The sequence below is a fragment of the Papilio machaon genome, chromosome 12, assembly GCF_912999745.1.
Source record: "Papilio machaon chromosome 12, ilPapMach1.1, whole genome shotgun sequence".
Lineage (NCBI taxonomy): Eukaryota > Metazoa > Arthropoda > Insecta > Lepidoptera > Papilionidae > Papilio > Papilio machaon.
In genome coordinates this window covers 4,854,369-4,876,584 of record NC_059997.1, presented here as the reverse complement: position 1 = coordinate 4,876,584, position 22,216 = coordinate 4,854,369, and the positions used below count along the sequence as shown (strand labels likewise).

At 32.8% G+C, this 22,216-nt stretch overlaps 3 protein-coding genes across 3 annotated transcripts; 1 reads left to right on the top strand and 2 right to left on the bottom strand.

Moving 5' to 3' along the window:
* Window positions 1-54: 54 nt before the first annotated feature.
* On the bottom strand, window positions 55-5,211 carry LOC106719119 (U3 small nucleolar RNA-associated protein 4 homolog). The gene is made up of 11 exons (XM_014513374.2): window positions 4,955-5,211; window positions 4,504-4,883; window positions 4,193-4,374; window positions 3,726-3,916; window positions 3,486-3,641; window positions 2,785-3,112; window positions 1,570-1,753; window positions 1,211-1,434; window positions 789-962; window positions 305-385; window positions 55-224 (listed from the first exon to the last, which is right to left on the bottom strand). Exons 1-11 carry the CDS (start codon window positions 5,053-5,055, stop codon window positions 105-107), a joined length of 2,121 nt encoding a protein of 706 aa, XP_014368860.2. The 5' UTR covers window positions 5,056-5,211; the 3' UTR covers window positions 55-104.
* A 257-nt stretch (window positions 5,212-5,468) lies between these two features.
* LOC106719144 (type I phosphatidylinositol 4,5-bisphosphate 4-phosphatase-A) lies at window positions 5,469-8,287 on the top strand. Its single transcript, XM_014513406.2, has 4 exons — window positions 5,469-5,638; window positions 5,838-6,007; window positions 7,036-7,245; window positions 7,854-8,287. Exons 1-4 carry the CDS (start codon window positions 5,596-5,598, stop codon window positions 8,133-8,135), a joined length of 705 nt encoding a protein of 234 aa, XP_014368892.1. The 5' UTR covers window positions 5,469-5,595; the 3' UTR covers window positions 8,136-8,287.
* A 3,922-nt stretch (window positions 8,288-12,209) lies between these two features.
* LOC106719122 (tubulin polymerization-promoting protein homolog) lies at window positions 12,210-22,125 on the bottom strand. The gene is made up of 4 exons (XM_014513378.2): window positions 21,973-22,125; window positions 14,052-14,227; window positions 13,209-13,490; window positions 12,210-13,014 (listed from the first exon to the last, which is right to left on the bottom strand). The coding sequence occupies exons 2-4, from the start codon at window positions 14,217-14,219 to the stop codon at window positions 12,823-12,825; spliced, it is 642 nt and encodes a 213-aa protein (XP_014368864.2). The 5' UTR covers window positions 14,220-14,227; window positions 21,973-22,125; the 3' UTR covers window positions 12,210-12,822.
* Window positions 22,126-22,216: the final 91 nt, after the last annotated feature.

Below are 22,216 nucleotides of genomic sequence, written 5' to 3'. Positions count from 1 at the left end.
CTTTTTATAATGTGCTGGAATACATAACTATAAAATAAAAAAGACAATGTTCTACTAATTGTTGTTTTATTTTTTTAAATATGTTATTTTGCTCATAACATAAATTATCCCATATTGTGTCTCTTAGTAACAAACGCCGGGGGCAGTTGAGAAACTATGTTTTCTGGTAAAATTTCCAAGGTGACCGCTTCGTCGTCACCGATCCAATGAAATCCTGCTAAATACTGCAAAAAAAGAATAATTCGTAAACATTTCTATCACGTATTCAGTATGCATATAAAAGATGACTAATATCAATACCCACCTTTATAGGTATTATTTTAAGGTTCATACTATGGTCGTTTTTATTGAATTTCTTCTTAGCACTCGGTTCTTCGTTAGTATTCTGAAAATAAACATGACTATTAAATGAAAGGGCCTGACAAGTAGAACATAGAACACTATGATAAATCCAAGATGGCCGCCACTACAAAATGGCGCGTGTCATCGAAATATTTTTGTATAGCCCCCAACATGGGTATCAATTGATAGGGCTAGACGAGTAGAGTCCATACATAATAATGAATCCAAGATGGCCGCAACTACAAAATAGCCAATGACACATTTTTATCTCTTAAACCTGGATATCGAATGATAGGATTTAACTAATAGTGGTGGACAACTTGGTAAAGTATAATTCAAAAAATTAACTAAGAATTTAAAAATGAATTCCTAAATTGAATTAGATTTATTTAATAATACTCATTTTAGTGGTTAAATTGGTAATGCAAGTGAACTGTAAACATTACCGTAGGTTTCTTATTCATGATCCAAAGCGAGGTTTCGTCCTGGAAGACGAGTGCGTCAGAGCCGGGGTGCACCGACACAGAGGCGACGGCGTTGCGGCGCGCGACCCACTGCGCCGGCAGAGCCTCGCCTCCACACTCACTTAACTTCTTATTTAACAGATCGTATTCAATTAACTGGAATCAAAATTCAGAATTTAAAGATCGTCTTAAATGGCTTATAGTGCTTTACATCTTCTCGACTATGGTGGCTTTTGAGCCGCCATAGTTGAGCCTCTTTTACATCGACTAATCAGTTTGAAAGTATGCGAAACTACTTTAAACTAGTTAAAATTACATTTCTTCATCGAATTTCATTAACCTAATGTATATTATATTCACAATATTGTAGAATCATAAAATATGAATATTCTGTTATATGTTACCTTTTGGTCAACATAAGCAATAATAAGAGTTTCGTTATGTGTATCGACAGTGAGTGCTGCAGGCACACAGCGGTACTTGGGCAACGTCACATGATGCTCAAACTTCTTGTGACTGCGCGACCACACCACCACCACACCCTCCGTGTCCGACATCACCACATACGTATTATTTGAAGGAGTTTTCTTTGACACGTGCAAATGTAACGCAGTTTTACTCTTTAAATCTGAAATAAATAAATAAAGAATACATACTATAGTACAGTCAGGGCACTTCGCGGTGTTCTTCTTATAGTTAAATTGCCTACAGACACATTTAATGAAAACCTATACTGTAAGGATAAAAAAATTGTGATAATTACATTTGTCAGTTGATATTGTCTGTATAACGGTGGCACCGGCTTGGGCATCAACATGCAGAGCTTTAATCTCTCCCCGAGAATGTACCAGTAACGTCTGTGAGTCCTCGCTGAACACCATGCGGTCACACATTGACGACAATCCACTTATTAATACTTTTGTCAATGATATGTTACCTTCATCCTCCTTAAAATATAAATTATTATCAAATATAAGCATAGTAAAAAAGATATAAAACAATGTCTTATGTAAATATCACAATATATAATAACTATAAACAGAAATTGGGAGATATTTTAGTGTGGTTTTTAGTGAGTAGAGATATTTTAGTGGAATCAAACAAATCTTGATTTCACACCAATATGTAGAGTTGATTGAATTGGAAACAATTTGTTCTAAGCCTAGACAACCTGTCTTATAAAAATCTCGTATCACAGTGAATGGATGAGATAATTTCAAAACTATAGTCCGGTCGCGGAGCAGGAAGAATTTCGTACATTGAACTCGCATTACCTGTCTCTGTCGCTCCCGCGTAAATACAATGAGTCTCGCTCGCACAGAAACAAAGGCCGCCGTCCTCAGGGATTCTAAACCTTTAGTTTGTTTGTTTGCATAATAAAAATTTTATGGGCTCCGTTAGAAGGATTACCGAAAAGGTTAATTATTGGTTAGTTCGAAATGAACAATCGAAACGAATATTTGAAAGACGAAAGTGCAGGCATTCATCTATTTTATTGCCGGCTTTCCGATAATTAATTTTTGGTTTTAAAATATTATGCAAATGAATTCTTCACTTCTCGAAATTGAACAATAGAGCAAAGTAACAGTTACTCCGAAACAGAGGAATCAGATTCTGTTTTTTGATTTTTTATTATTAGATACTTGTCTAGATTTTTATTTTTACTTGTATTATTAAATCTAAATAAATGATTTATATAGTAATAACTATATTTTATAAGTTGGTAAATTTTCTTTCACTTTCAAATAATTCATGTAAACCGCACTTAATACAAAAACGTTTGGAACCTCTGTCAGTAGATAAAGAGGTCATTGTACGAAATTCTTCCTGCTCCGCGACCGGACTATACCAAACCTATCTTGATACAATTGTAATTCAAAACCATGTATAATTTGGTCCAACTTGAAAGATGAATAGTACATTAGTGTCTCATGTGCAAAGTCAAAGAATTATTAGTGATAATAAAATTGTTACGTACTGTATCCAATTTAAGGATTCGTACATCACTGTCAGTAGAATAAGCAATAAACTGGCCGTCTGGTGACAGAGCACAGCTCACTATCTGTTTGTTTTTCTTTGTTTTAACTGATATTAGCTTCAAAGGTTTATCAGTTATTTTCAACTTCTGTGTCCCTGATGATTTATTGCCTTTCTTATAATCTAATATTACTGTATCTTGCTCCAACTGTGTGTTATCATTTTCTTTATCATCATTTTGTTGTGACTGAACATCAGCAATCATTACATTCCCATTTTTATTAGTTCCGTATGCACCTAATTTCCATACTTCTAAGTGATTAGAATACCTGGAAAATGTTTCACAAAACAAACTGGTAACATACAGTGCTTAGGTACACTATAGATCAAACAACAAGGTGTGGTCTTGAGTTGCTGTAGTAATGTGGGGGGTTGGGGGAAGTTTCCCTCTTCTCTGGGTTGTGCAGAAGCCCAGTGCAGACAGTCCTCATGCATTCCTCTGGAGGTCCCGGATTTTCTCCCCATACAAAAAAGGCACACTATACATAATGTGCCAGAAACCTCTAATTGGAGCAATATAATTTTATAACCCTTCAACAAATATTGTTTTATGTTTGTTTTAGTGTTTTCCATTCCAGTCACTTAGTGTAGAATAGTTGTTTAAATGCAATGAGCCCTATATTACAATAATAATGCACATACCTTAATAACAAAAGCTTGTTATTTCCACAAACAGCTGATCTGACAGTAGGAATCATTGGTGGTATTCTCATAACCCATTTAGGCGGGTAGCTTGATAATGTAAGATACCCATCAGCTCCCACTGACACTAATTTGTCTCCATTCAAAATTAACGCTCTAAAAAAATCAACAATATTATTATTCAGGTATTTCTAAATCTATATTTCACAAATAGCTCCTGTTTCTAAATGTGTACTTTACCTGACTTGATGCTCATGAATATTTCTCTGTACATTCTTCACCCACTGGGCACCAGTAATTTTACCCGAGCCTTTGCTCACTTTAACAAAATTCATAATAACAGGGTCCACTCCACTGCAGTATAAATTCTTTTCATCATCAGACACAACTATTGACAGTATATTTGACTTATGTGTGGTATACGACTCTATCTGAAAGAAAAATTTTAACTCTAAAAACCACAGTTATCAAAAATGTTCAAAGATTTCTATTGCCACAGCATAATGTGCTCTTATTATACTGCATTAGTCATATATTCAGAATACTACACACATCAAACATAAAATCAGCCCGGATTTTAGCAAAAACACATGAAACAATACTTAACATTGAAAATTTTTGAATATCAAGTTTTGTATTGTATGTATGACAGGATGGGTATATGTATGTTCCATTTTTTTAACTTTTTATTTATTTTTTTAATTTACCTGTTCACCGAGGACACTGTCCCAAAATGTCAACCTGCCCTGACTGTCTCCGGACACAACAACATTGTCTGAAAGCACTGCCAGGCACCACACAATCATCTCATTCCCACGCCTACTGACAGAAATACGACAAGTAGCATGGCCTGTCTCTACATTCCATACTCTTATTGTATTGATAGACCCTATAATGATATATTTATCATAAAGTTATAAATTATCAGCATCCAGCATAAAAATCCATATTTTTAATTGACGTTAACATACAATAATGAAAATGGATACTGGAAATAAAGTATACAATATAACATTACCTGTTACCAACACCTTTCCTGTTTTATCAAATTTACAGCACATAATTCTACCTTCTTGCTTATCAAATAACTTCTTATATACAATGTCATCATATTCAACACTGTATAGATTAATATAACCTTGCTCTGTACCCACAGCTACTAAAGTATTGTTAGGATCAACGTCAAGGCACCATGCAGCATACCCTGTCAGTATCACTGTGTTTTTAATACTCAAAGTATTAACATCCCATTCCAGCAAAGCTCCACCAAGTCCAGTTGATAACAATCTATTGTTAACCCATCCCAATGCTTCCACTGACGCGTTTTCCGCACCGGGAATATGTTTAATCAAGTAAGGGGCGTAATTTAAATCCCAAATCTCTATAGAGGCGTCAGACCTGTAAGAAATAAAAATAATAACATACACTGCCATCGCTTTTTCAAATTAAATGTTAAAAAAATAACAAACCTTGCTACTGCAAGTGTTTTATTAGTTTTATTAAAAGAGACACAATTTATTGGTTCCGGTTTTGGATTATAGTAACGAACTCTATGTAGTTTACATGCCATTTTGCTAGCTACATATACTCTTAATTTCACGTATTTTTTCACCGTTTCAATTCAGACACATGGCAGCTAAGTAAATAATAAGTATTTTTGCAAAGTATTTGAGCTTTATTCAATTTCAAATTATTTGACAGAGCGCACATAAAGACATGTGTCACAGCTGTCAACGGCCATGTGCTTTTTGTTTACTAGGGCTGTCACATCCAACTCAGTGGTTCGTCCAACAATGAAAATTTTCGCAAAAGTCTTATTTATTTCGTTACCTTATTTATTATAGTCATCATCATGCTAACAGGGTAAAAATTACAATATTTTCATTTTTGTTAACAAATGTTGGTGTTGTGGAACTTTGAAATCACTCGTTTCAAAAAGGGCCATTTCTTATCTTAACTTGTCTATGAAAACCACAAAGCAAGCCAATTTGATGTTTTTATTTTTTTGTACTTAATCGAAGTAAACTGGTATGACAATTTTCGTCAAAAGAATTCCTTGTTCACGTAAAGGTATTTACATATTGAGTTATTAAAATTTTCGTGTTCTACGATGGGCGACGGACAAAGCGAAAACCAACCGCTTTTAAGGGATGGTAAGCATTTTTAGTATTTTTGACAGCTGATGATTCAACTATTTTCTAGTATTTTTATTGTTAAACAATGCCTACTAAAATAATATTGAAAGATTGTCTAGCTTGGTTGAACGTTGTGTTGTGCAACGACTAGTTCGATTGTTACGTTTTGAAGATTAATTACGTATGTATACCACGTAATGTTAACTTTATTCAACAGAGGAAGTCAATGTAAGCACAATCTCACCCATCGGACCGGATGAGCTTCCACCACCGTACCAGCAGGCAGGAATGCCTATGGTGACTTGCCGCGTATGCCAGTCTATGATAGATATCTCGGGAAAAAGGGAACAGCATGTTGTAAAATGTTCTGTGTGTCATGAAGCTACGGTAAGAGATGATTATACATAAGAATATTGAGTTATATACATTGCCTAATGACCTAATGTGACCTCTCACGACATAACAACTCTATCAAACTGCATTTAAAAAGATTTTTAAATCCAGCAAAAGATCATTTATCATAATTAATTCAATGATCACATTGTTTTAATATCAATATAATGAATGTTACTATTCTATAATGTTGCTGCAACAAACTTGAACCAGAGTTAAAATAGGTGGGATAAGCACTAATATTCTTATATTTGTATTGGAAGTATGTAAAGGATTTGAAATGTGGAAGAGAAAGCAGGAACATTTTGAGATTTTAGTAATCATTAAAACTTATGAATCTATCAATTTTGCAGACACACTTAGTTCTCCTGATTTGGTAGGAATATTTTTTACTATTATATATTAAATGTGAATGTATGGATGAATGGATAGATGGTTGGATGGATGAATAGATGTTTGTTAGAAGGTATCTCCAGAATGGATCAACAGATCTGGATGAAATTTGGCATGGATATAGAATATAGTCTGGAAGAACACATAGGCTACTAATTAGGTTTTTTTTAATTCTGTGAGGATGGAGGTACAGGCAACAGCTATTAGATAATAAAATATATACATTTGTATCCAGTAACAAACAGTATTTATATTATTTACAATAGTAATGTAGTATGCTGAAAATGTAAAGTGTATTTTACAATGTCTCAGTATGAAAGTGTGGCTTTGTAGTGTTATGAGTCATTAGTTATCTGCTAGTCAACTTTGTTGTATATCCTAAACATATATGCAAAAATATGGCTGTAGCTTAAATAAGTATAAATGGTGAAATAAAAGGAAATTCACACAATAATGTTATAGGGTAGACAGAGATAGATTTTGTTGTCTTAAATACATGTGTTACAAAATATAGTTTTCTTTTGAAATTGCTTAATACATTATTTAAATGAAATGTGAGAAATAACTTAAACATTTATAATTAAAGTACATATCCATTTCTATTTTTATCTATCAATAACTAATTTCAGCCAATAAGGAATGCGCCACCGGGTAAGAAGTATGTGCGTTGTCCTTGCAACTGCTTATTGATTTGCAAGTCGTCATCGCAGCGTATTGCGTGCCCCCGACCTGACTGCAAGAGGATCATAAACCTCGCTCCATCACCGGTCACCCCGCCGGTATCTACATTGCCTGGCATGTGCAGAGTTATTTGTGTACATTGTCAGGATACATTTTTGGTGAGTATATTTAAACTAAACATTATAAAAATTTAAATAACATGCAGAGCTTTGTATGGATTTATGTTTGTCTTTTGCATAGAAACCAGTTGTCTTTTCCATTTGTATCTGGAATTCCTTGGAATGTTATACAGCGATGATTGTTTTTTTTTTATATGAGAGAAGGGGGCAAACGAGCGGTAACACCAAGATGTTCATTGACGCCCATGTCGAGTTCTCAATATGACGATATGAGTTGCTTTTTAAATTAAAAAAAAAATCATTTACCCTAATTGCTTATTGATACTTTTGTACATTTTCAATTTATTCAGTTATGAATTAGTGAAATTCTTTTAAAATTCTGTATTATGGCTAGATTAAAATGAGTAAAAATAATGAAATTTTGTTAATAATACAATACATACAATAATGTCAATACTTTGGTTTTTAAAACTTGATATAAGTAATTATTATTTTTATGCATTTTTGTTTTATTTTATTTTCCATATGAAATTTTTGCTGCTTTATTTACGGATTAACTTGGAGTTTTTTATTAGTATCAGGATGAAGCTAAGGCCGGTTGCTAGTAACTATATTGATAAATGCATATTAACAAAACATGTTTTCAGTATCAACGTCTGAGAAACGCGCCAGCAAGATGCCCTCACTGCCGCAAGGTTTCATCTGTGGGGTCACGCATGGCTCTGCGGGGCACCATCTTTGCAGTCCTCGCCATCATATTCTTCGCGATTGCTCTTGGAGTAACCCTCGGCACATACAACTCGGCCAAGGTGCATGGTGGGGGCATCTACGTTGCTTACGTCGGAGCTTTCCTGATCGCATTCTTCTTGGCTACACGCGCCATATATTATTTTGCAATGAAAGTAAGTACCATCGATGACCCGATGTAAAAACTGGGTACCTGCATCTGATTTTGTGATAGTATGATTAGGAAATGATAAAAATTATCTCAATTCCATATTGCGTTATATTGTAAATTTAAGATTCAAATTATTACCAACTCTAATCCTTTTACGAAGAACTATGTACACTTTATTTGGTTTAATAATGATACATGACATATATTGCTAAGTTTTTATAAAAATATAGTTTTCACATATTGAACATTATAACTTAATGCATATGTTAACAGTTTTATGTCATAATATCAAATACTTTAACATAATACTTGTTGTTTCGATTCGTTAAATTGTTATATTCCATTTCATTGCTTTTATTTGCTTGAATAGATGATAAATATCATAATCAATTATATGTATGTAGTAGTAAATATTTTATTTGAGAGAAAAATATATAATTGATTTCTAATAGACTGATGCGTGAATCCACTTGCAGTGTTACCTGCTATTATTATTTATTTATATATCAATTATTTTAATTTCTTATAAATTTATAATTTACGATTTTTTTTTGCGTAGAAAAGGTTGTCAGTATGAGTTATTTGAGTCAAATATGTAAACATGGTGAAAATTTTGTTTAAAATCGGCGCAATTTTTTCAATGTGTTTTTCATTTAGTTAAATCATTTTATAAATTTTTATTTAGATATAATAAACCGAAGTTAAATTGAGTTCAACAGTAAACATAATAAGAATTAAAAAATTATTGAGATTATTGTGGTCAGTCTATGTTTTTCCATTGTTATGGAAAGACAAAAGGAAAATTAACAGTAGTCTATTAGTGTGATATTTCTGTTAAAGTTGGGTATTTGAGCTTTTTATTTAACTTTCTTTATAATAATGTTATTTTTAAAATAAATAAATTTCTCGATTTTGTAGCTAGTATAGAAAACCAAGGAATTCATTATTGTTTATATTAATCTGTAATCTTTTATTAACAATACAGATTATTTTGGATTTATATGTTGCTTTACTAAACAATTCCAATCTGTAAATGTCAAAATACGCGGAATTTTTTTAATCGAATTTTTGAGGTTAGATATGTCGGGATGTTAACGATGTCGTCTCGCGATGTACCATGACGATTGACTAGCCTATCCCAATGTTTATTCCATCTTGACAATAATAAATAATAATAATTAGCTGACAAGAAACCTTTAATATAGCTCTGAATCTTTGTGTGACCTAAAGTATGTAATAAGTAGAAGTGCAAGGCCTGCAAACTGATGTAAGACATTTTCTATCTCTCTGCTTTGGCTAGCGTGTATATGTCTCGCTCACATCGTGCAATATACGTATTTCATTAGCAAAGAATTGGTGAAATATACTTATGGAGAAAGCTCGAAATACTCCACCTAATTACATATATTAATAACTAGCTTTTACCCGCGACACCGTCCGCGCGGAATAAAAAATAGAAAACGGGGTAAAAATTATCCTATGTCCGTTTCCTGGTTCTAAGCTACCTGCCCACCAATTTTCAGTCAAATCGATTCAGCCGTTCTTGAGTTATAAATAGTGTAACTAACACGACTTTCTTTTATATATATAGATTTTGCAAACCATTCAATTGCTTTCGTGAACTTTCATTTGTTAATAAATGAAATATGTAGTTCACAAACTTGATGCTTTAAAAAAGAAACAAACTAACGGCCTTGTAATACTACTAACGTTTTTTTAAAGTCTTCAAATCGAAAAGGTGACCTCAATCTAAAACTCGTTTATTACGTGTATATGAATAGAGTATCGCGTTGGAAGACGTTTTCAAGGTCCTCGACTGGAAAGGACTAGGCATCAACATCAACGGCGAGTACATCACGCACTTGCGCTTTGCTGATGACATTGTAGTCATGGCTGAGACCATGGAGGGACTCTGTACAATGCTCGATGACCTCAATACAGCCTCCGAACGAGTGGGTCTGAAAATGAACATGGATAAGACGAAGATCATGTCGAATATCCATGTTCCACCCACTCCAATAACCATCGGAGGCCATACCCTCGAAGTTGTCGACGAGTATGTTTACCTAGGACAAACTGTCCAGTTAGGTAGGTCCAACTTCGAGAAGGAGGTCAATCGCCGAATCCGACTTGGATGGGCAGCGTTCGGGAAGCTACGGGGTGTCCTCTCGTCCCAAGACTTACCGCAGTGTCTCAAGACGAAAGTCTACGACCAGTGTGTGTTGCCAGTGTTGACCTATGGAACTGAGACGTGGCCCCTCACTGCGGGCAACATTAGGCGGCTCAAAGTCACAGAAAGGGCAATGGAGAGGGCAATGCTCGGAATCTCTCTGCGTGATCGCATCAGAAATGATGTGATCCGCAGCAGAACCAAAGTAACCGACATTGCCCAAAGAATTGTAAACCTTAAGTGGCGATGGGCCGGCCATATTGCCCGCAGAACGGACGGCCGATGGGGCCGCAAAGTGCTGGAATGGCGGCCACGTACAGGTCGACGCAGCGTGGGCAGGCCTCCCGCAAGATGGACCGATGATCTGGTCAAGGTTGCGGGAGTATCCTGGATGCGGGTTGCACAGGACCGATCATCGTGGCGATCTTTGGGGGAGGCCTATGCCCAGCAGTGGGCGTTACGAGGCTGAATGGATGGAATAGAGTATCCACTTAATCGAGCGGGTTAGGTATTAAATATGTATTTTTAAATTAATTATATAAAAGAAAAAATATATCGTTTGATTATTAGTGATAAAGACGGCTAAGAGACAGAGTTATATTTCTATTAATAATTACGCATATATTAATTTGTATAATGAAAATGTTGATTGGAGTTTGTTTATTTGTTAGTATGAAGTACCTGTTTCATTGTGTGCTTAGCCATATTACTCATCATCATCAGCTCACTATACGTCCCCACCGAGGGGCTCGGAGCCTACCCCAAGTTAGGGGTGACTAGGCCATAGTCAACCACGCTGGCCAAGTGCGGGTTGGTTGACTTCACACATATCATTGAATTTCTTCTCAGATATGTGCAGGTTGCATCACGATGTTTTCCTTCACCGTAAGAACGTCGGATAAATGTACATATGTAAATCGAAAATCGAAAAACACATTGGTACATGGCGGGATTCGAACCCAGGACCTGCAGATTGCAAGTCAAGTGCTTAACCCCTGAGCCACCGACGCTTTCTTAATATGATTATAATTTCCATTATTTTTTATATTATTTCTAGTTTAAAGTTAAAATTATTTTGTACGCATGTGTGCTTAAAATATACGTCTTTGACCAATGATGAAAAATATTAAATACTATATTAATACACGTGTTTGATCATTGCTTGGAATTTTTTTATGAAACTTGTTAAAGTTGCTGGTCAAGGTTACGAAGTGAGTGTGATTACGTTATTGTAGAATAATTAACCTATAGGCATAAACTACATAGAGTTTGGACGTTTAGAAATTTATATTCAAAGTATATTAGTAGTGAACATATTATTATTATGTTTTATTGTCAATATGCATACTTTCATACATGTTACGGCTTTACATATATAACTGTAGTTTTAAGTCAAATAAATGGTACCTATGAAAAGTGTTTCTTTTATTTTATATGTTGGTCACATACATTATGAAACTATTAAAAACAAAACAAAGATTCCAGCTGTTTTATAATAAAAATACAGAAGAAATCAAAACCTATCTTTGAAATAATACAATATTCCAATAATTAAGTTTATTTGAAATTTCATTAAAATTCTATTTAAGATGTTAAAAAATACTAAAACACATTTATGTTATATTGAAGAGATGAAAAAACATTTAATTGTGGCTAGACTTTCAGTAAACATTCATTAAAAAATAACATTGAAAAAATTAGGCTCCATCGACAGATAACTAACAAAACTTGGATACATTTAATAAAAATTTATATAACTTATTGATAAAATACTAAAACTTTCACGACTAGATAAAACTACGTGATAAAAAAATACATTTCCAGGATTATATAAATTTTATTAAATAAATACTACAAAATACAAATTTTTATAGTTTTAAAATAAGATATTTAAGGAATGTTAACATACCTTTTTGAATTAATATTTTATGTCGTCAATTACTTTTGGATTTTTTATACATATTTAAAATTTCGAGGATAACTTAAATGAATTTCATACACACTTTCCTCAATTATTTCTATTAACCAAACAATTTACGAGTAGTAAATAGCTGTCAGTAGGACGCGAGAGATTATTAAAAAAATACTCACAATTTCCCGTAAAACAGGAAAGCCGCCTTAACTTAGATATTACACCAACATTGGACGACTATTAAATGCCTTTTCATTTGTATTAGCAATTAATAATTTCAGTTTTTTATTTATTAAATAAATTAAAGGCACATATTATGCTGACTTAAAAATCCCAAACATTAGACAAAAATCTAATAAGACAGCTTTATTTGGTTCGGTTATAAATTGTTCAAAATACATAAAAAATCTCACTGTTTGCTTATATTTGAGTTACAAAGTGCACCCTGTCATGTAATTTCATTTTCAAAAAGCTTTGTAAATTGGGACATTGTTATTGAAAATAATAACTGAGAATATACGTAACCATTTGCACATATCTATTTTGTACCAAATGTAATATTATCGGATTATTTAATAATTACAATAGATTGGGATTACATGTAACATAATTATAAGGCCATAAAGACTTAACATGTTAGTGTGACTTATCGTAGGTGTCTTTGTGTTGGTAGCCGGTGACGTATCCCGATGCGTCGACGAGTTCCTTACGGCCGGCAATTCCCTTGCCCTTACCGGTGGTATCGAAGCGCTGCTTGTGGGAGCCGGTGTACTTGCTAGTGTCCGTCAGTCTGTCCACAGCGGCGGCGGCCGCGGGAGATTTTGGTAACTGAAAATTAAACAAAGTTATTTACAAAGGTGACAACATAACGAGCAATGTATTATATTGTTCGAAACAATTCTGGGCTTTTCTAAGACACGACAACTAATATATCTTCCTATAATGCAAACCATCTTGATGTTTAAAATTCCACAAGTCCATGTATTACAAAATGTTGAAAGTTGTATTTAAGTTAAACTTACATGAGTTGTAATCCCAGGTTGTCCGCACGTTGTCAGTTTTCTTTTGATTTCTTCTAGTTCGACCTTTTTGCTTTTGGCCAAGTCATCAAGGAATTTCTGATAATCATCAACACCGACTTTCAATGATTTGAGCTTCTTGAAGTGAATGGCAGTATCGGTAGTAGTGATCTTCTTTCCGTCGATGACCTTCGCTTGCTTCATCCATTTATCGCTTTGGGATAATGTAATCAGTTTTCCGTCAGATTTTGGATCGCCGAATTTCGAAAATAATTTGAAAGCATCCTGGAAGAACAGAATTATTTTATTTATAGACACTAGAAACTTTCTAAAAAAAGCTACAAAACATCTGTAGCTTTAATAATTTAAAGCTACAGATATTTTGTAGCTTTTTTTATGAAGAAGAAATATCCGATATTTCTTCTTCATAAATTGATATTCTTATAGAAAATACAACCATATTTATTATCCCTCACGCAAAAAAATTTTTGCGTGTCAATAAACTTTCCGAAAACATCATAAAGCATCTTAACCGTAGTTTAATTAATAACCTCGGTAGTTACATTATTCGCTGAATTTGAGAAAGATATTAAAAATATATTTTGGGGATGTACATTCTGTTTATTAAGTATTATTTGAAATGCCTACATCGCACCTTAGCGTTCCTGGTACGGTCGCGTGTCTGCAGTAAATAACGTTGGATTTAATAACACACTTCGATTCTGATTTCACAAATAAAATAATCTAATTTTCGAAGTAGATCGTACCGAAATGACAATAATTTCTTACGCGGCTTGTTTCGCAGATATGAGAGATATATTTCAAGGATCTGCAAAGATAACTAACTTTAAAGGGTATAGCATTGTCGTCGTTCTTGGCGGGCGTTCCGTTGGTCGCGCTCGCTGCCCCCGCGCCTACCGCTGCCCCCGCCGCTCCGCCGTTCTCCAGCTTGACGTCCTTCACGTCCTGCGTCACTTGCTCCACCGCCTCCCGCGTCTGCGACTCTTCCGACATCACACCAGCTGGAATTATAACATACAATACAATATAAATACAGTAAATTATGGTTTTGTTTGTAACAAGAAAAACAATTTTTATAACTGTGATTCAATTTCTTTGAAACATAAACGCAACACATGGATTACCCATAAGGGTTCAAATATGCATATCGTTGTGAAATCTACGAGGATGTGTTTTGCTATCATCCTACTTAACGATCATTTTGTGGAACTTGCTAACATTAGTCCTTAACTTCTTTGTTTTAAGACAAAAGCGGGCGCATTACCATCAGTAACTCTTTCGTTTGCCAATTACCCTGCTAAAAACAGTTTACACTATTCTATCCTTTTAGGAGGTAGTTACTGTATCTTTAAAGTTTAAAACCGTAAGATAACAAATTAAATGAAACTTATTTTATACGTTCTATCAATTAATACATTCAACGTTTTATACAATATCGTATTTATATTATATTGAAAGGAATTGAGGAAAGAACATAGGTAACTCAATGGCAAACAATCTAAGCGATTGTGGATGATGTCATGCAAAAATACACAAAACATTGTTGTGTGTCGTAGAGTTATCGAAGACTTTAATAGCGGTTCACGTCGCGCTAAACTAGGCAATTACATCATCGACCTTGCGGAAGCGATTCGCACGGACATCGAAAACATCAGCTGATTATTAAAACTATCATAGATTTTTAACTGTTACACACAAAAAAAAACTATCTCAAACAAAATGCGCTCAAAAGTAACTTAAAAAAAAACAATTTCAAACAAAATGCACTCAAAAGTAACGTAAAAAAACAATTTCAAACAAAATGCACTCAAAAGTAACGTAAAAAAACAATTTCAAACAAAATGCATTCAAAAGTACCATAAAAAACAATCTCAAACAAAATACACTAAAAAGAAACAAAATAATGTCATGAAAACTTCTTTCTTTCTTTCTTCTCTCTTTCAAAAACCCTCTAAACTCTAAAGAAAGTTCTCTTCTTTCTTGTAACATGTCTATATTGTATAATTATTGTTATTTCGCAGTCGGTGTCGGCCTAAGTAAACATTTTATATTTGAGATGTATTAGACATACTTACGTTTATGTCCCTACTTAGGCCGAAACCGACTCCAAAATAACAATAATTATACAATATAGACATGTTACAAGAAAGAAGAGAACTTTCTTTAGAGTTTAGAGGGTTTTTGAAAGAGAGAAGAAAGAAAGAAAGAAGTTTTCATGACATTATTTTGTTTCTTTTTAGTGTATTTTGTTTGAGATTGTTTTTTATGGTACTTTTGAATGCATTTTGTTTGAAATTGTTTTTTTACGTTACTTTTGAGTGCATTTTGTTTGAAATTGTTTTTTTACGTTACTTTTGAGTGCATTTTGTTTGAAATTGTTTTTTTTTAAGTTACTTTTGAGCGCATTTTGTTTGAGATAGTTTTTTTTGTTTTGAAGTCGGCTATTTTTTTTTCTTAAAATGTTTGTTTTATTTCTCAATTTTTAGTGAATTTGAAGTTTAATTACAAATTTCCTTAATACGTATAAGGACATAAATAAGACAAATAAAGAAAAGGACTTTCCTATTTAATATGTGTGTACTTCAATTCAAAAACTAATTTAGAATACACCAGATAACCACTTATCCTTTAAACAATGAAATAATTATCAAAATCGGTATACAAATTGAAAATTAACGAACTAATACATCGTAGCGTGCCTTTAATTTTGTCCAGCCGCGCGCCGCAGTAGCATTTTTCGAATGCGCGTAGTTTTTAATAATTTAATATCTTCCAAACTATTGATCAGAATTACATAGTTTAAAGGCTAATGTAATCTGCATTTAATACTCTAGCCATCAAACATATTTATTTGGATAAGGATTCATATCGAATATAATATAATAGCGCCGTAAGCTTACGACGCTGTTTTTCGTGTGCAATTTAATCGAAGTTTGTTCATAATAACATGGTTTTTGTGAGACATCCATAGATGATAGATATATGCCACCTGAGACTTTTATTTAGCAAATTTAAGGATCTATAATTACTCGATACATCATTTTAATGTAGGTCATATAGTTTGACCTACGTAAGCCCAGAAAGCAAATTTGTGCTATTCATTGTAACGCGATGTAGCATTTTTCGTTTCCGCGTAATTTTATTCTTACGATATCTCCTAAAATATTAGACAGAATGATATAGTTTAAATTGCAAATATAATCTACATTAAATTCTCTTGATAATGAACATATTTATTTACATAAGGGTTAATACTGAACTTGAATAATAGCGTCGGAAATAGGGCATGAATTTAATTAATGTTTCTAAAGAAAAAAATGGTTATTGTGAGAAAACTATAAAAGATAGATATATGCTATCGCGGACTTTTATTTAGCACATTTAAAGAGCTACAATTCGCCATACATCATTTTTATGTAGGTCCTATAGTTTAGCCTACGTAAGCGCTGAAAGCAAAAATGTCCCTAATTTCCGCAACAAATTTTGAAGCTATATTCAAAATCTACTAGTCTTCTAGTTATTTAAAAAAAAAAACAAAAAAATGGGACCCACCTGCAAGCACTTCCTTTCGATTAAAACAATTTTTATCAAAATCGGACCGCCAGGGGCGGAGTATCGCGGTAACACACATAAAAAAAAAAAAAAAAAAAAAAAATTCAGTCGAATTGATAACCTCCTTCTTTTTGAAGTCGGCTAAAAATCGATTCTATAAATAATCCATGCAACGTTTAGTATTTAAGAATTAAGTAGGCATAATGTTTAATTGTTATATGTAATTCATTTATGTTTCATAAAATTTAATATAATTTCTATTACGTTTTTTTAATTGTAAATGATACAAAAAAGACAATGTGGATTCTTTATCAGCGGTAAGCTATATGTCCGTAAAAATGCTGTAAAAATTTTTCAAATCTTTATGAGTTAACTGTGTGTTGATTGTCATAGGTTAGTAAACAAACAGATACATTGCCAAAACAATATCAATTGTGATGGTGTCCAAAATCCAATGTAACCAAATGTAACAAACTCTAAACTATAGTTTTCATTAGGTACTTACGTAAGTAAAGTTTAATGTAACAATGAGATAAATATATTTTTTACCTTTATCTATTGTTAGGCTAAATACAAATTGTCTTTATTTCTACATACGTACACATATATTACGTACACATATATTACGTTCGTATTTATATGTTTGCTAATATTTATGCTCAAATAACTCCGTTATTACGAAGCCTTTGCGTGGTTTACATTACTTAGTAAACTTAACCAAGAATGACACATGAACACTGTTGCATGTAACATAAGAACTCGAGAAGATATAGTGCAATTGTAGTGTATTTACTTTTAATCATATGTTCTATGTTTTAAACTCGACTTCATATTTGTTATTAAATCGCACTTCTTATCCATCACACAGTTATTTTATTTAAAGGGAAACCCAAGAAAAATTATACTGCTAGTGTCTAAATATGGCGTTACCCTGTCGCCTTTTGGTGAAGATTTATCGACTTGATTGGTCACATATTAGCTACAGTAGAAGTACTCGCAGTACTCGGAGTGCTTGTTCAAAGTGGAAAAAGCGGGATAAATGTGCAAGGGTTGTGGACCCTATACCCTCGGTGTCTCAGTTTCAATTTAATTTAACCGCTTAGAAGTTTTAACTATCGTTTACTGTAGATACTATGTATGTACTAATACCAAATATTTGTTATTTGATATAAACAATATATATAAGTTTATATACAAACGAGTGTTTTCAATATATTCGTTATATTTTTAATAATGAAGTCATAGACTAGAATACAACACTAAAAAATGATAATTTGTTATCAACAGTGATTCGGTCATTCCGACCTTGTGTTCTGACATAATCTTCATAACAGTGCAGATATAAATGTGTAAAAATAAAACTGTAAATTTATGTAGGAAGGGGGCGTAAACAATTACATCTCCGCGGTAACTATAGGTGCCTGGTGCAAGTCTAGACTAAACGATTAGACCTACGTGTGAAGGTCGCGTTGATATGTATGCCACTACCGGGCTAAATTCAGATTGTGCTCAATGAGTTATGAATTTAGAAGTGAGCATTCAGAATAAGCTTATTTATAGCTGTTACGCTACTGATCATTATTGAAATGCTTGACACAGATTTAGTACCAAATTTGAGATGTATTTTTAAAATTAATATTCAACATAAATAGTTCATGTCGGATAACTAATTCTCGGTCTCCAATTCATCATCTACTGTCGAATGCTTGAATCTTAAAATCTTTTTAAACTATTTAACTTAATAAGTTAATACCAAGATATACGTTAAGCGATGCAAAAGGTCGCATTGCGCAGTCGATTGTATGTCTTACTAAAATATCAAAGCTATGCTATTATAGCTATGTGTTTGTTTGTCAAGGTAATAAATAATAATAACATTTATTGAAGTTTTGGTAAACTTTTTAAACAAAAGCTATGCTTTCTTTGAAGCTTTTATTACAATAAAAAGAAAGCTTTTATTGCAATAGAAAGAAAATGAACAATGAAATGTAAAATATGACAAACTTTTGTGGAGGAATGTCACATTTAACTTTTCATTGTTATTGAATTGAAATATCATAAATCGGCAAACACGCTGTAATTATTCTCCAGACATTTTGTTGTTTGTTTTTAGACAAATAACAAAATAAATAATATATTTTTTGTTAAACTACATTGACACTTAACAAACGTAGTAATAATTGGTTACGTCTTTTTTTATCGAATATTGCCATGGCTTATGTCATGGATATTAACGCGGTAACACCTTAATTGACCTAGTTTACTGACCGTGTTTAACTTTGTTAGCTTAAAATATTTTCTTCGTGTAAGTAAGTATTCTGTTACAACTTTGGTGAATAACTTCTTAAATAATTTATTCAATAGCAAAAAATATATACTTTAACGTAAAATTTGTAAACAAAATCCTTTGCAGAGCTTATCTAATGTCATTGTAGACAATTTTTACCAAAACATTTAGTTTTATTTAGTTTGATTAGGATAAACAGATAGTAATGGCCATTCAAAGACTATACTAGATCAAAATGTGACAGGAAATTGATTTGCAACGCAAACATTTGAAACGCCAAATTTTTCTATATAATCAATTTTAGTAGAATAGTCAAACTAATTATATAAGGCCATTAAATAGATAATTTCCCAAGAGAGCAACTAACATAGGACTTTTCAAATATAGTGTTGTTAATATTTTATGCCTTTTTAAGCCAAGGTTTGTGATGTTATCACGAGCGTGTATGACGCACACAACTAATTACTAACACAAAGTCTTAATGCATTCAACGTTCAGTCTTCATTATTTAAGTAATGTATAATAGACGAGGTAAGAAATCAGTTAACTAATCGTAATACATTAAATAAAAATATGGGCGTAGAAAATCATAGGTAATCATCATCAGTCATCCCATACCTAAGTTACTATAGATACCTACTTTATATTTTAGACGCATGAATGTGACTCACACCTAAGAATAGGCCTCGATGATTTAATATGCAAATGTTTCAACCCTTTACAGTAAAGTGGTTACTTCATTCACAAAATTCAATTGCGTAAAATGAAAAAAATACAATAAAACTGATGCTCACAATACAAAAAAGTATTTATTTAATCTTTTGTATAAATCAGAAATTATTTTGATCGATTCCGATTTAATGTCCAAAAATATTGTGGGTAATTAACCCGCGTGAAAGCCATGAAATTATTATCTTTCGCATTTTTATTAATTTAGTAAAACTTATCACTGAAAACTGAAATCCTAATGTATGTAGGAAGTGTAAAATAATATTATAATCTCCGTTAGTAAGAAAATATTCATGGGTAATGAACAGATTATTTTTTCCGTACTTATGATGCCGGGTCACGCACGCGCCAAGAGCGAATATGGAACAATAGCTGGTAAGGCATAAGTACTACGACGGGTACGAGCAACAACTTAACTTGATATTTTTCTTGAAGATAAATTTGTCATTATGTTGTTTTACTGAAAATAAATTTAATTGTAAAGTTTTTAATTCATGTGTTTTATTTAAAACAAATTGTTGAAATTTATTTTACCTAAGTTTAAGATTGTAGATTAAATGTATATTAAAAGGTAAAATCGAAATATATTTAAAAGAACGATTAAGTTTAGATTAACATTGACTAATAACAGGTATACCTAACTGGTTTTCAAAACAAAGATAGCACGACAGAGTAGGTAGAACAACTGAGGAGTCATCCTTTGATAGCCGAAATAGAAACAACACGACCCTGAGAATTAACCAAATAAACCAAGTTACGTAGATGCTAAATAAACTTTACAAAATGAGGACGATATGTCTTTATTTGCAAAAAATAAACACAAAAAATAAAAATTATTTTTAAAAGACAAAACTGACCTACTAACCTTGGTTAATGTATCTGAAATCTGTACCTACTTTGATTTATTATATAAATAAAAATCTGGTATCTAAATGTATCAAACGACAGGAAATCTGAAAGTGAAAACGTGTGAAAAGTTTACAGTGCTAACGACCTTGCGAGTTTCTACGTCGCAAATAAACAGTGCAAATTTCGCAGAGGTTTTCCCATTGCTGCTCTTAGGCTTTTCATTTTATTGCAATACACTTTCTTTTCAAATCGAAATGAAAATTATAGTCAAAGAAAACTTGTTTCATGTTATTGCTTACGTTGTTTTTTATTTCTTTTACCCCTTTAAAACACAGAAAATACAATGCGATGTTTTATAATTCTTCTTACGTGATCCTTAAGCAACATAGAGCACACTTTTATGAATAGTTTTGATACTTTTAATAAAGCTCAATAATAAAATGTATTAAGGCGATCCTGTGCATAATTCGTCTTCAAACGGAGAGTTCCTAGGCTTCGTTTATCAATTCGTTTTAGATTCTATTTAACCTATGCGTGTTAAATTTTTCTTTGTTTTGAGTCTGACATGTTGTCGAACTAAATTAAAAAATGTATATCAAAAAGTGGATCAAAAGCATGAAAAGTAAGCCCTTTTGCTTTATGCTTATTTCTAAGAGCTTAACTTCACGACCTATGTACAGGAACACTAGATTACGAGAGTCTGTAATTAATTAAAAACAAGTGTAATTTGATGACTTTAGTGAGGCAACAGTAAGTAATGAAGGTCGATGCAGTTACGCGTCACTGAATTTCCTATCTTATCATTAAATTGCATGAATTTATTCATCCAATACTTAAGGTCTCCGATATAAATTATCTTATCTATATAATAATATCTGGAAATTGTATGTTCAACTTTGTTTTACACCTTTCAAAACAAACTTTTGAATGTTATGCGTTACATACGGACAATATTTATGAACAATACGTCATATATAAGTATATTGAACATTAAAATAGTGAGTAGATGTGGCCGTGTGTAATCATAGGGTGCCCGCCATAACGAGAGGCGCCCAAAATATTTCACCCTCCTCTTAATTTTTCTCGTCCTAAATATAACTGGATGCAATTATATAGAGCACATAAATTTAGTTATGAAACGTACAATGTACTATAGCAGAAATAATAATAACATACAATCATGAACTAGGAAAAATGTTTGGTTCCATTTCGATAAATTAAAATATTAATTTCTGTTTTTAAATACATTCAATTAAAATAGATTTTATCTTATCTCTTGTTGATAGTAAAAAAAAAATATTCTACATTTAATTTGAAAAATATACTTACATTATTATATCGCGAAGCTGAGGAAAATCACACTGACTATAGTCAACACACGACCGACTTCCGTCCCAGCTATACTACGTATCTACGTACAAGTGATGTTTGTCCGTCTGCCGAGCGCCCCAGCGCGTACAGTGCCGGCAAGGCGGGACGGATTGAGCGACGCACGGCGCATGCGCGATTATGAGTACCTACGCTTCTCTAGCGCCATTTTTTTTCCCGTCGCTCCTCATTCTAAGCACATCCC